At 43.5% G+C, this 14,224-nt stretch overlaps 1 protein-coding gene across 1 annotated transcript in view; it reads left to right on the forward strand.

Moving 5' to 3' along the window:
- Positions 1-6,084: 6,084 nt before the first annotated feature.
- The window catches only part of Brms1l (BRMS1 like transcriptional repressor), a 39,910-nt gene continuing 31,770 nt past the window's right edge, over positions 6,085-14,224 (forward strand). Inside the window, exons 1-2 of the mRNA XM_028869743.2 lie at positions 6,085-6,402; positions 11,211-11,301. Of these exons, the coding sequence (XP_028725576.1) occupies positions 6,261-6,402; positions 11,211-11,301 (233 nt within the window). The 5' untranslated portion in view covers positions 6,085-6,260. The remainder of the gene's footprint in view (positions 6,403-11,210; positions 11,302-14,224) is intronic.

A 14,224-nucleotide genomic window follows, 5' to 3' on the forward strand; every position in this document is an offset into this window, starting at 1 on the left:
TGCCCTTGTGTTTTCTTTTCTTTTTTTTCTCCTTTTCTTTTTTTTTTTTTTTTGGTTTTTCGAGACAGGGTTTCTCTGTGTAGCTTTATGCCTTTCCTGGAACTCACTTGGTAGCCCAGGCTGGCCTCGAACTCACATAGATCCGCCTGGCTCTGCCTCCCGAGTGCTGGGATTAAAGGCGTGAGCCACCACCGCCCTTGTGTTTTCATACTTGCCTAAAACAGCCCTGTTCTCAAGGAACTCGCAATCCTATCGTTGACTCACACTGGCTGAATATAGCCTGGGGGGGGGGGGAGGGAGACAGTGTCGCCAAGTACGGTGCATAGCAGTAGCCCGGCGAACACAAGGGCATCTGAAATGGTGGAGATGGTGGTGGTGGTGTGAGTTGTCAACCCAGAGGCTTTGAAAAACAAAAGGAAAGGGAGAGGCTTGCAGAGAGAATTCAGTGAGTAAAGAAATGGAAGGGGAACCAGCCTGTGTCCTTAGCAACCATAAAGAGAGCCTTTCGGTAGATTTTTATCTAGGAAAGATAGACACAAAATAATAGAAGTCTCTAATTTGGATTTTACCGTGCAGGAAATGGACAGCTCTTGAAATGTTTCCTGTCATTAAATTACAAATCTAACTTTCAATGTAGTTGTGTCTGGATGTTGTTATCACATCCTCGTTCTTGAGAAAGAAATGCTGTGTGAATGCCTTGTTTTTTATGAAAAAAATATTTTGAAACATTCATTTTATATTTATTAATTTTATATGTCTTAGTGTGCATTTGTGGTTTTTTTTCTTTTTTCTTTTTTTCCTTTGGGGGCCTGCCACCTAGTTCCCAAATAAACACATGGAGACTTATTCTTACTTATGAATGCCTGGCCTTAGCTTGACTTGTTTCTAGCCAGCTTTTCTAACTTAAATTATCCCGTTTCTCTTTAACTATGTTTTGCCTTTGGGCTTTTTACCTTTCTTTATTCTATATATCTTTCTTTCCTTCTTACTCCGTGGCTGGCTGGGTGGCTGGCCTCTGGCATCCTCCTCTCCTCTTCTTGCTCCTCGACACTCCTGTTCTTCTCTAGCCTAGATTTCTGCTCCTTATTTGTTCTCTCTGCCTGCCAGCCCCTCCTGTCCTTTCTCTTGCCTAGCTATTTGGCCATTCAGCTCTTTATTAGACCAATTGGGTTTTAGGCAGGCAAAATAACACAGCTTTATAGAGTTAAACAAATGCAACATAAAAGAATGCAACACATATTTGCATCATTAAACAAATAATCCACAGCATAAATGAATGTAACACATCTTAAACTAATACCCCACAACATTAGTGTTTTGCCTGCATGTATGTATGTGAACCATGTGCATGCATGGTGCCTAGAGAGGTCAGAAGAAGGAATAGGCCCCTTTGAAACTGGAGTTATGGATGGTTGTGAACCTGGTGCCCAACGTCATCCACATAAAGCCTGAGAAAGCTTTAAAAAAAAGTTCTAAATGCACAGAAACAGAGATAAACATAAGCTTCCTAGTCGCACAGTCTCATGCCAGCTGCAGCGCTGAGATACATCTCCCAACAGTTACCTGTAAGAAAGAGCCAGCTGCCAGCTGCCACGAGCTAAGTGGCATGGCAGGTTCCTGCAGACTCTCTCAGGGCCAGGACAGAGAGGCTTCTCCCAGCCGCTGCCTGCGGGCTTAGGCTATACACACTGCATGACGGGTTGGGGGTTTTTGCTCATGCAGACAGAAAAGATTACAGATATGTAGTAAAGACAGAGTCAGACAGAAAAAAACCTCTAAATGGGTTACAGTGTGTTTAAAAACATACAAAGGCTTGGGAGAGAAAAGAAAAAGGGTAGAGATAGTGCTTAAAAAAGGACTAGAGACATAAAAATTATAATAAGCCACATAAAGATGGGAAATAGAGAGCGTCTGGATCCTGTATGTTATTGTGTTGTCTTTGAATTTTTTTGGCTGCTACCAGCCACTGGATTATAAAAACTGCTAGATTCAACCAGCCTATATATTTTAAAAATATCTTGACTTCAAAATTTAAGTAAAAAATGTATTGCTTTGGGGGACAGGTTATGCTTTATTTCCACAGGAAATGAGAGGCTATGGATTCATTCTGAGTTAAGGAAAACCAGTTTTGATTGAGGAAGACCTCTTGAAATCCTGACTACAGACAGACATGAAAAAAAGAAACCTAGAAGAACTACAGGACACCTGATGTATATTTTACCTGCTCAAACACATAACAAAAAAGTCATCTTTGCCTGACTTGTGTACAATGCACAGTCTATATTTGGATTAATGCAGATATGTATGTTACTTTTTAAAAGTTTATGTATTTTTAGAGCAAGAGGACCAGACATCAATAAAAATGGACCAGGTGATCCAACATCCAAAACAACTTCAAGGCTGCTGACTGACATGATCCAGCCTCACAGAATACTCCATTTAGAATTAACAATTATCCAGTTTTCTCAAGGTTCCCAAAAAGATGTCAGCTCCCTCAAACAACAGGAAGTAGTCTAGAGAACCATGCCCACATTCCCAAAAAGTTGATTATGGATGTTTGTTATCACTTAAGGGGGGTTGGTTATAAGTTATTATTGGTAATGGTCAGGAAACAGCTGAACAAAGGAGATTAGATTCAAAGATCTCTTTCTAAAAAAAAAAAGTGTGTGTGTGTGTGTGTGTGTGTGTGTGTGTGTGTGTGTGTGTGTGTGTGTGTGTGTGTGTAGCCGAGTGGTGGCGCATGCCTTTACTCCCAGCACTCTGGAGGCAGAGGCAGGTGGATCTCTGTGAGTTCAAGGCCAGCCTGGTCTACAGAGTAAGTTCCAGGACAGTCAAAGCTACACCAAGAAACCCTGTCTTCCAAAAAAGGAGGTGGGTGGGATATGATATGATATAGAAATGATAACATAAAAGGGTTGAATCTACTTTTAAACAAAAAATTACTAGTCTTAAATATTTTACATTGGTATGGATTTTTGTATATTGATACAAATTTGAGGTTACTTTTGCTATACAGTATATGTTTCTATTCTTGTTTAAGATATTTTTGTATATTGATACAAATTTAAGGTTATTCTTGTTAGAACCTACTGTACCTATGTTTCTACTCTCGTTTGGAGTATTGTGCTTATGCAGCTCATTTAAAAATGTAATGTAGTTAAGCCATACAGATTAATAGTCATCTATAATAGTTAAATTTATAGTCATGTTAGGTATGTTTTCAAGGTCATACACAGATATATTTAGATAGATAGATAGATAGATAGATAGATGGTCTTTAAACACTTCAAAGATCTACAGAACAGGACATTTAATATGTTTAATAACCTAAGGCTTTTCATGACAGCGAGACACATCTGTTCCTGGCAACACCAATCTACTTCAGAGAAGATGATGGACACTGAAGAAATTCCATATAGAGTTTGTTTTCTTTATGGCCATGTGGGCAAAGAAATTTTCCTGCTGGGCGGTAGTGGCACACGCCTTTAATCCCAGCACTCAGGAGGCAGAGTCAGGTGGGTCTCTATGAATTCAAGGCCAGCCTGGGCTACCAAGTGAGTTCCAGGAAAGGCGCAAAGCTACACAGAGAAACCCTATCTTGAAAAAAAAAAAAAGAAAAGAAAAGAAAAGAAAAGAAAATTTCCTTGCCTCAATTGCTGACATTTTACTGTCCAAACTAGACTAGCAGGATGCAAGAAAGGTGACTGCCAAACTTTGCCAAGACAAGGTAGGACAGTCCTTCAAAATTCCCTGCTTCACAGGAATGTCTGTCAGATATTCTACACTTGTAGGGCAAAGATGGATGCCCCAACATTATAGAGGAACCTTGGGTGACTGTCCAGGCAGCTAAATGTTTCTGTCATTTCTTAGTTTTGGTATTTGTTTGCTCTGCAATTCCTGTTTACTCAGGTAATATTATATCATTCTCGGGTCGCTGATGGAATTGAAGACTAGATAGTTATAGTTTTCCTTGTTACCAAATTTAGAAAAGAGACTCACAAAAGAGGTTTAAAGTGTATAAGGTTGAGAGACATTAAAGGATAGTTTTGGGTTGGTAATATGAGTTAGGACAGAAAGTGAATTAGGTACAACACTTGGACTTACCAAAAAAGAATAGATAATAGAGTATTTTCTCTAATTTTGCCAAACACAAGTGGATATGGTAACTGTAATTCTTACTTGATAACTGTTTTTGTTGTATATAATTTTACTATGTTAAAGTTAAAACTTTCCTTCTTCATTTAGACAAAAAGGGAGAAATGCTGTGGAATATTCACTGTGTGAATATATGTCATCATGACTGGTTTAATAAAGAAGCTAACTGGCCAATAGCTGAACAGACTAAAATTAGGTAGGAAAGCCAGATTAGGAGAATGGTGGGAGATGAAGGGCAGAGTCTGGAGTTGCCAGCCAGATACAGAGGGAGCAGGAGATGAAAATGCCATGGTAATAAAGGTACGGCCACATGGCAGAGTATAAATATGGAATATGGGTTAACTTAAAATGTAAGAGCTAGGGGTTGGGGATTTAGCTCAGAGGTAGAGCGCTTGCCCAGCAAGTGCAAGGCCCTGGGTTTGGTCCTCAGCTCTGACGGGAAAAATAAAAGAAAAAAAATGTAAGAGCTAGTTAGTAATAAGCCTGAGCTATTGGCCAAGCATTTATAATTGATACTAAGGCTCAGTGTGATTATTATGAAGTGGCTGCTGGGACACAGAGAAACTCCACCTACATGAACCATTATGTGGGTTCTAGGACCTGAACTCAGGTCCTCCGCAAGAACAAGTGTTCTGAACACCTGAGCCATCTCTACAGCCCCTGAAAAGACCTTTTAAAATAAGACTTATTTTTTTTCTCATTTTTATCTTAATGTATGAGTCTGTGTGTGGGTATGTGCATGTGAGGCTTGATGTGGGTATGGGGAACCAGACTCTGATCCTCCAGGAGAGCAGAACATGCTCTTAAATGCCGAGCTACCCCTGTAGCTCATTCTACAAAATATCTTTCAATAGTAAATTGCTCTTATCTTTATGAGTGGTAAAATACAATTTTTCCCTTTTTTTTTTCAGGGTCTTAGGGGAGACAATGCTGGCTTCAAACTCCGTAGCTGAGGACGATTCGGCACTTGTGATCACCCTCCATTTCCCATGTGAAAATCACTGGCCTGTCCCACCTCTCCCACCTTAAAATATAGTTTTAAGATTTGCCTGGAAATCATTTTTCTTGTTTACAAAATGGATATAATACTGACTCCCACCTCGGGGCTATTGAACTGGAAATTCAACTCCTCTACCGCGCAATAAGCTTGTTACTTTACCAAGACAACTTGATGTAGAATGAAAGTGGTCAGCTGTTGCGAGTTACAACAATCACAGTACTTACTGCGTCCTATTAGTCTGTGTATCCTGTTTTTGAAAAAAAAAAAAAATGAAGTCTCTTTAAGTCAAACATGTATTTTTCATTGGTGCCTGAAATTAAACCAACTGGTAGCACCTTCCATTAAAAAAAAAAAAAAAATGCAAAAACGCTAGACTGAAATACCAAGATAAAACTTCCTTCCCCTCTGTATTTTTGGCTGTAAAAATGTCAAGATTAAAATTTCTTTGTGAAAATTAAAAAGCACAAGATTTTTCTTATACATACAATTCAATTTAATAGTTTATTCGCGGCAATAAATGTACTACTAAGAAAGAAGAGACGATTCTGCCCCTCTCTAGGCTCAAAGAGTAAGGAAAGACCCTTTCAGGCAAAGGACCTTTTCACATTTTGCGTAGCTAGGGAGATCAGATAACGACTTGGCGGGAAAAGGATAAATACTGACCAAATCAGCACAATCTGTTTCTGTTTAGTTTATAAACTGCGTCCCAGCATGTCAGCTTTCCTGCCTTGTGGGACTTGAAGTCCGAAGTTAGGAACGATGCAGGCAGCTGGACCTTAGAAACCCATAGCCCCTGAAGCTCCGAGGCCTAAGGACTACAACTCCCGACATACATCAGAAGGCCGCGCCGTAATCACAGACAACCAATCGTTTGTCTACAAGGCAAGCCCCGCCCCCCGCTCCCGGACAGCCTTGGCCAATGGCAGAGCTCGGAGCGCACAGCCTGCGGGTTAGGTTGTGAGGCCCGGGCCGGGGGTGGGGAGGAGTCGAGGGTTTCGGAGCGAGCTCTGCGGCCGGGTGATTCGGGGCGTTCGGCGCGCCCTTCCCCGAAGCGGCAGTGGCCGGGCTGGGAGCAGGGAGTGGGAAGCGACGGCGCGGCTGGAAAATGCCGGTCCATTCCCGAGGCGATAAGAAGGAGACGAATCATCACGATGAGATGGAGGTGGACTACGCGGAGAACGAGGGGAGCAGCTCCGAAGACGAGGACACCGAGAGCTCGTCGGTCTCCGAGGATGGGGACAGCTCAGGTGCGCGACCCGGCTGGGCAGGGACGCCGGGTCCCAGCGCCCGGCGCGCGACAGGCCGCGGTGCTCACGCCGGGCGGCGCGTCCTGCTGCGAGCGCGGGGCGGGGAGACGGGGAAGGGGCGGGGACTGGCTCGGCCTCCGGCACCCGGGAGCTGCGGGGCGCCGCCAGCTCGGGCTCTCCGTCCGGCTCGGCGGGCCGGGCGCTGACTTGTGGGGACCCGAGGGGGCTCTGTCCACGGGTGGGGCCCTGCCCTACGGTCGCCTGGCGGTGCCCTGGGGCTACCCACCCGGGAGTGGAATGCCCCGCTGGCTGGTCTGCAAGACCGTGGAAAAGTCCCGTGTCCGCCACCCTTGTCAGCGTGTGTGTGTCGGGGGCGCCGAGGATGGATTTGCCTTGGTCCTTGGCGGGCTTGGAACTCGTTAACATTTGCTTGTAGGTCAGCTTGTCATTAGTACGGTCATCGGTGCTGTCGAGGGGACTAACTTGGCAACTCTCCCTCCCATTCATAGGAGGTCCCCAAAGTTTCCAAGACCAAGAAGGGACCAGCCTGAGGGAGGATTTCGAATCTTCGTGGTTTTTTTTTTTTTTTTTTTTAAATCTGGATGATGTGGGCAGTTCCCAGATTCCCAGAATCTTCTAGCGTTCATGATTTTGTAACTCTGGGCTGTTTCTGATTCCTTTATTTATATTTTATGGTTTTTTTTTTTTTTTTTGATGGGGGAGGTAGATTAACATTACAAATACGTTTTGCGAATCTTTCATAATTGTCATTCAGAAATGATCGGTATTGGTGATTTTTTTTCTGCGTCTTTCTCTGTCTGACCATATGATGGAGACTGAGAAGGGTTTCTTCCGCTAACCCTGGTCTTGGCCATGTTTCTAAGGGAAGCATTGATAACACGTTAACGACCGTGTGTTGTCACACCACACCTTTTTTTTCGGGCTTGCTGTCAGAAAAAAATGGACAGATACACCCCTCCCTGGAAGAATGTAATGGCAATAGTCAGCCACCCAAAAGTAAATGTTTATGAGGGAGACTTTTTGCTCAGTGTTGGGCACTACTCAGCATGAGGTGTAAACATATAGAGGTATTATCTTGTCTCAGGTGAAGAACAGTGATTTCCTTACTCAACAGAGCCGCCAAAGAGACAAACGCACGGCAGTTGTGACAGCATACACCAGACCTGAGCAGACTGAATCCAGAAAAAATCCCAGGATGAAGGGGTGGAGGTGGGCGTGGAGTTCCACCCCTGGCTGAGGAAGCTGTTGGTGTTTGAGAGTGTGGGGAGAGAGTCACTTTTCTTTCTTTTTTCTTTTTCCGGAGACAGGGTTTCTCTGTGTAGCTTTGCGCCTTTCCTGGAACTCGCTTTGGAGTCCAGGCTGGCCTCGAACTCACAGAGATCCGCCTGCCTCTGTCTCCCGAGTACTGCGATCAAAGGCGTGCGCCACCACCGCCTGGCCGAGAGTCACTTTTCTTTAATAGCATGACCCCTGGTTGGTCAGCCTCTTGCGAGGGCAGGCTCCAACCCAGGAATGGCTGGGTAAAACAAACTGACCTACATGGTTTTCCAAAAAAGGAAAAGTGGAGGACTTGAAGTTGGTAGGGAGGTGGGTGGAGCTGGAGGAGTTGGGGGAGGGGGAGCGAATATGTTCAAAATACATTGTACAATTCTCAAAGAGTTAATAAGAATATCTAGAAATACTGTTGTAAGTTGCCAAATAAACGGTTGGATGTACACAGTGCTGGAGGCATTCAGAGGCAGAGGAAACACTCCCAGAATTGAGTGGTCAGCACATTTACCCGAGGAAGAAGGGATTGCCTTATTTTGAAGCATCTGGGTTGGGATAGTTAAGGTGGAAGTTCATATAGGAGAAGGAATGTGAGGAAAGGTGCAAAGGCCAGAGTTCAAGGCTTGTTGGAGAATGAGAAAACCAGTTTGGTTGGGAGACCAGCAAGCTTGCAAAGGCAAAGAAAGCTGTAGCTGTGAGAGATTTCAAAGACGCTAAAGACGGAGTTGAGGAGTCCCACTTTAGGAGTGAAGGTAAGAGGAAAGTTCAGACACAGGAGAGGTGTGGGTAGCATCAGCACTAACGGAAAGGAAAAGACTTGAGTTGAAGATAGAGGATAAAGTATTTGGATCATGTTGCTGTTGAGTATTCCGTCTGTTTATGTAAGAATGTCTGAACTGACAGATGGAAATGTAACACTGGAACCCGCCTGGGATAAGAAGGTGAGACTTCAAAATTAGCAAATTCTTTTTTTTTTTTCCTTTCGAGACAGAGTTTCTCTGTGTAGTTTTGGTGCCTGTCCTGGATCTCGCTCTGTAGACCAGGCTGGCCTCGAACTCACAGAGATCCACCTGGCTCTGCCTCCCAAGTGCTGGATTTAAAGGTGTGTGCCACCACCGCCCGGCTAAAATTAGTGAATTACTTAACATGAAGTAGGGATTTCACATTTATACTCTGTAAATACAGTTCTTGGATCTGAAAAATGTTTTTTTTTTTTTTTTTTTTTTTTTGGTGGGATATAGAGGACAGGGTTGTGCTATGTAGCCCAGGAGCAAAGCATTTTAATATTAAGTGTTCTTGTTTGTTTGTTTTTTAAGGTTTTATTTTTAATTATGTGTATATGTATGTGTCTGTGTGTAGGTACAGGTATATGAGTGAGGATGCCCATGGAGTCCAGAAGAAGGCATTGGATCTCCTGGAGCTGGAGTTACAAGTTGTTGTGAGCCCCCCAGTGTGGGTGCTGGGTACTCAGTCTGGGTCCTCTGCAAGAACAGTTATGTGCTCAGATCCTCTGAGTCATCTCTCCGGCCCATGTTCTTCTTGGGTTTTAATGGGAGCCAGGTTCCCATTAAATGTGTTATAATTCTTTCCTTCTAATATTTACATTGCCATGATTTTTAACATGTTCAAAAAAAACTCATTCTAAAAAAAACATAATTTACAAAGATCATAATAGTGATTTGAACTAAAAGTCAATTTTTTAAGTGCAAGTATATCGTTTAAATGCATTTTACAGTTTTACTTTTTCTAAGACCATTTTTATTCTACCACACCTAGAGGCACATTACGTGTCTCAGTTTTTCCTCTTTCACCTGGTACTGAGCAGATCCTGGGGACACAGAAACTTCCTACAGAATTTGGAAGATAGGAAGCCCTGAGGGACCAAGTGTGTGTGTGTGTGTGTGTGTGTGTGTGTGTGTGTGTGTGTGTGTGCGTGTGCGTGCGCGTGCGCGTGCGCGATCCTGTGTCCCTGTCATGTCCCTCCTGATCCCTGCCAAACCCCTGAACAGTTTGGGCCTGTGCTCTACGTGGAGTTAGATCTCCAGTTGAGTTTTGAAGACCTACAGAGGAGGCTATCAAGAAGCAGAGATACTTCAATTTGTTTTAGAAAATTATCATCATATACTTCCTTGCTATGTGAAAATAACTATACATGCTGTGACTCTTTCTCATAGTTTGACCCTTTCTTTGATGGAGATCAAGATGCAGATCTATTTTGATGTGTTTCATATATGTGATATAAAAATAGAAGATGGGGGCATGGGACAGACCTGGTAATTACTGGTTGCTGTCTTTAAAAGTTGGCTTACCTTTTGCCTCCTTTGCTCTCTCCCTTTGACTGACAGTGATGTGAAGAGAGGGAACAGTGAGAGGATGAGTGTCAGCATAGGATTCCCTAAGCTCCATGTAGTGCGATTAGTTTGTTTTTTGTTGTTGTTGAGACAGGGTTTCACTGTGTAGCCTTGGCTGGCCTGGAACTCCCTCTGTAGACCAACCTGGCCTCGACCTCAGATCCACCTGCCTCTGCCTCTCAAGTGCTGGAATTAAGGGCCTGTGCCAGCTGCCTAGCAATTAGTTGCTTTTTTTATTGTGATGGGGTAATCAGCCATGTGACTTTTCCACCTCCATCTTCATTTTTATTATTTATTTATTTATTTGTAGGATTAAAAAAACATTTGAATCATGTGTATGTGTATGGTGTGTTTAGAGGCCAAAAGAGGGCATCTGATCCCCTGGAACTGGAGTTACAGGCAGTTGTGAGCCATAGCATGGATACTGGGAACTGAATTTGGGGCTCCTGCAAGAGCAGTATTCACTCTTAACTTCTGAGACATCTTTCCAGCTCTGGTTTTTCTTTTTTCTTTTCTTCAGCCCAGGCTGGCTTTGAAACTTTATCATTTCCCGCCTCAAATTCTCTAGTGCTGGGATTACAAATCATGTGCTACCATAGCTGACACGTTGCAGTTGTGAAGAAAGAATTCCAGATGTGTTTTTTGACTAGTGACATTTTATGAGCATAGTCATTTTTGGTGCTAAGTTCTCAAGAATTACTGTAAAACCAAAAGTGGGTTAATTACTTAATTGACATAGCTTTTAAAGTCCTTTAAGAAGACTGAAAAAATGGATAAACACCAGGAGCTCTAGAGACTGCTGGAGCTTTAACTAATCTGTCATTAAATTAATTCTATAGTGGTAATTATTTTGGATAAAAATTATTTTCCTTTAAGGTTTAATATAGACCTTGGATGTCCAACTTCAAATTACAGCATTTTTTTTTTTTCTATTTGGACTACAGATATATTTGAAACAGTTTTATCTTTTTTGTTTTTTGAGATATGGTCTCATGTATCCCAGGCTGGCCTCCAACTTGCTATGTGGCATACGGTTGTACCTAGCCTTGAACTCCTAACCCTCTTTCCTGTACCTCGCAAGCTCTGGGGCCCGGGCCTGTGAGTGCTCCCAGGCCTGCCTTGACGTTTGACCTTTGATAGTTCCCGTTTTTGTCTTTTTATTGACAGAAATGGATGACGAAGACTGTGAAAGGAGAAGAATGGAATGTCTAGATGAAATGTCCAATCTTGAGAAACAGTTTACAGATCTCAAAGATCAGTAAGTACCAATCGCAGGAGGTCACTGTCGCCCGAGTCTCAAAGTGGCATCTTTACTAGCACGAGAGGGTTAGTCTTTGCTGTGTTCCCTTCTGTGTTTTATGGGAACAGACAGATCTGATCTGAAGGAGGCGTTAGGAGACCTCATTAACTAAACAGCGTTTTGAGGCGAGAAGTTCTTGGGGGTGGGATGGAGTAGGTGACTGGCGTGTGGGTGCTGGCGCTTCAAGTGTGTGCGTGGCTGCATCCTTGGTCCTAGTCTGCATTATTTGTTCCTTTGTTAAATAATTGGCTGAAGATTTCCCCCTCTGGTGCTGGAGACGAAACTATGCACATGATAAGTAGGTGCTCTGCCGCTGAGCTATAGCCCCAGATCCCTCCTTTTTCTTTGGAGACAGGGTCTGGCTAAGTTGGCCAGGCTGGTCTTGAACTCACCTTTGTAGCTCAGGCAGGCCTTGAGCTTGTGATCCTTCTAACCTTACCTCTAGTGTAGCTGGGTTTACAGCTCGGTGCCACCAGACTGAGACCGTGTTTAAAATTTGAGGATAAAATAGAGTATTGTCCCCCAATTTTCTGTTTGGTAATTCGATTTTATATCTTAACATTGAATGGGGTGTATATCATCCATTTCACGTGTGTTACTTAATTTCCTTGTAACAGCTCTGTAAGGTTGGAGGGTAGTCTTCCATGTTAGTAGTGAGGAAACTGATGCTCAGAGAGGCTTTTGTTCCCGTAGTTTATCAGAAACTAGCAAATGAAGTCTGGCCTTTTGCCTCTGGTGTTACATGTGCATTCCACTAAAGGCTCTTTTCTTTGGAGAAATTGTTATGGAGTGGAAGAGCTCTGAATCAGATTTGAATGCATTTTAGAAAATTGTTCTTTGTGTGTGTGTGTGTTTGCTGCACGCATGTGCATGTGTGTGTTTTGCATGCATGTGTGTCTGTGTATCACATGTACATGGAGGCCAGGAAGAGGGCATTAGATCCCCAGCAGCTAGAATTACATACAGATGATTGTGAGCTTCCATTTGAATGCTGGGAATCAAACTCCCATCAGCCAGTGCTCTTAACTGCTGAGCTATCTTTCCAGCTCCTAAATCAGGCTTTCTTTATTATTTATTTATTTATTTATGACTCTATGTTTTCTTTTTTTTTAATTATTTTTTTTTATTTTTAAGGAATTTTTTATGCATTTTACATACCAACCACAGGTTCCCCTCTCTTCCCTTCTTCCACCCCTCCTGCCTTCCCCAACTCCAACCCGCCCCCTATTTCCTCCTCCAACAAGGTATGCCTTCCTACAGGGAGTCAACAAAGCCTGGTACATTCAGTTGAGGCAGGTTTAAGCCCCTTTCCTGTATCAAGGCTGTGCTAGGTGTCCCACCATAGGCACTGGGCTCCAAAAAGCCAGCTCATGTACCAGGGATGGATCCTGATCCTACTGCCAGGAGCCCCATAGGCAGATCAATCCACACAACTGTCTTGTTTATCCAGAGGGCCAATCTAGTCCTATGGGGGCTCCACAGCTGTTGGTCTAAATTTCATGAGTTCCCACTAGTTTGGTTAGGTTATCTCTGTAGGTTTCCCCATCATGATCTTGATGCCCCTTGCTAATAGAATCCCTCTTCTCTCTCTTTGACTGGACTCCTGGAGCTCGGCCTGGTGCTTGGCTGTGGATCACTGCATCTGCTTCCATTAGTTACCGGAAAAAGGCTCTATGATGACAGGGTATTCACCGATCTGATTACTGGGGTAAGCCAGTTCAGGCACCCTCTTCACTATTGCTAGTAGTCTAAGTTGGGGTCATCCTTGTAGATTCCTGGGACCTTCCCTAGCACTTAGTTTCTTCCTACCCCCATGATGCCTCCTTCTATCATGGTATCTCTTTCCTTGCTCTCCTACTTCGTCCCTGTTCCAGCTCCATCATCCCATTCCCTTATGTTCTCATCCCCCATGCCCTACCCTCCATTGCCCCCCTTCATTCCCAGTTTACTCATGGAGATCTCAGCTATTTCCCCTTCCCAGGGAGATCCATGCATCCCTCTTGGGTCCTCCCCATTAGCCACCTTCTCTGAAGCTGTGGGTTGTAGTCTGGTTATCTTTTGCTTTATATCTTGTATCCGCTTATGAGTGAGTACATGCCATGTTTGTCCTTCTGAGTCTGTGTTATCTCACTCAGGATGATATTTGCCTGCAAATTTCGTGATGTCATTGTTTTTTACTGATGAGTAGTACTCCATTGTGTATATGTGCCACATTTTCTTTATCTATTCTTCAGTTGAGAGGCATCTAGGTTGTTTCCAGGTTCTGGCTATTACAAATAATTAAAATAGTTGAGCATGTGTCCTTGTGTTACGATTGAGCATTACTTGGGTATATGCCCAAGAGTGGTATAGCTGGGTCTTGAGGAAGATCGATTCCCAGTTTTCTGGAAACCACCATACTGTAAATCAGGCTTTCTGAACAGATGGAAAGGTGATAAGGTGCTGGGGGTGAATTCAGTAGAGAGCTTGCTGAGCACAGGCGGGTAGAAAGCCCTGTTTGATGTCCAGCCACTTAAGTAAATAAGTCCATCCATCCATAAAAACAATGCTGTTCATGATCTCACAATCTACTGTGAAAATTAAGGAGGGTCTTCATCAGTGTTCTGTTGCTGTGAAGAGACTCCTATGAAAGAAAGCGTTTAATTAAGGTTGGCTAACAGTTTCAGAGGTTCAGTCCATTATCCTCATGTGAGGGCGCATGGCAGTGTGCAGGCAGACATGATGCTGGAGAAGTAGCTTAGAGCAACAGGAAGCGAGCAGGACACTGGACCTGGCTTAGGCTTTTGAAACCTTAAAGCCCACCCCCTCAGTGACACTTCCTCCAACAAGGCCACACCTCCTAATCCTTCTCAAGTAGTGCCAACCCCTCACAACTAAGCAT

The sequence above is a fragment of the Peromyscus leucopus genome, chromosome 14 (genome assembly GCF_004664715.2).
Source record: "Peromyscus leucopus breed LL Stock chromosome 14, UCI_PerLeu_2.1, whole genome shotgun sequence".
Lineage (NCBI taxonomy): Eukaryota > Metazoa > Chordata > Mammalia > Rodentia > Cricetidae > Peromyscus > Peromyscus leucopus.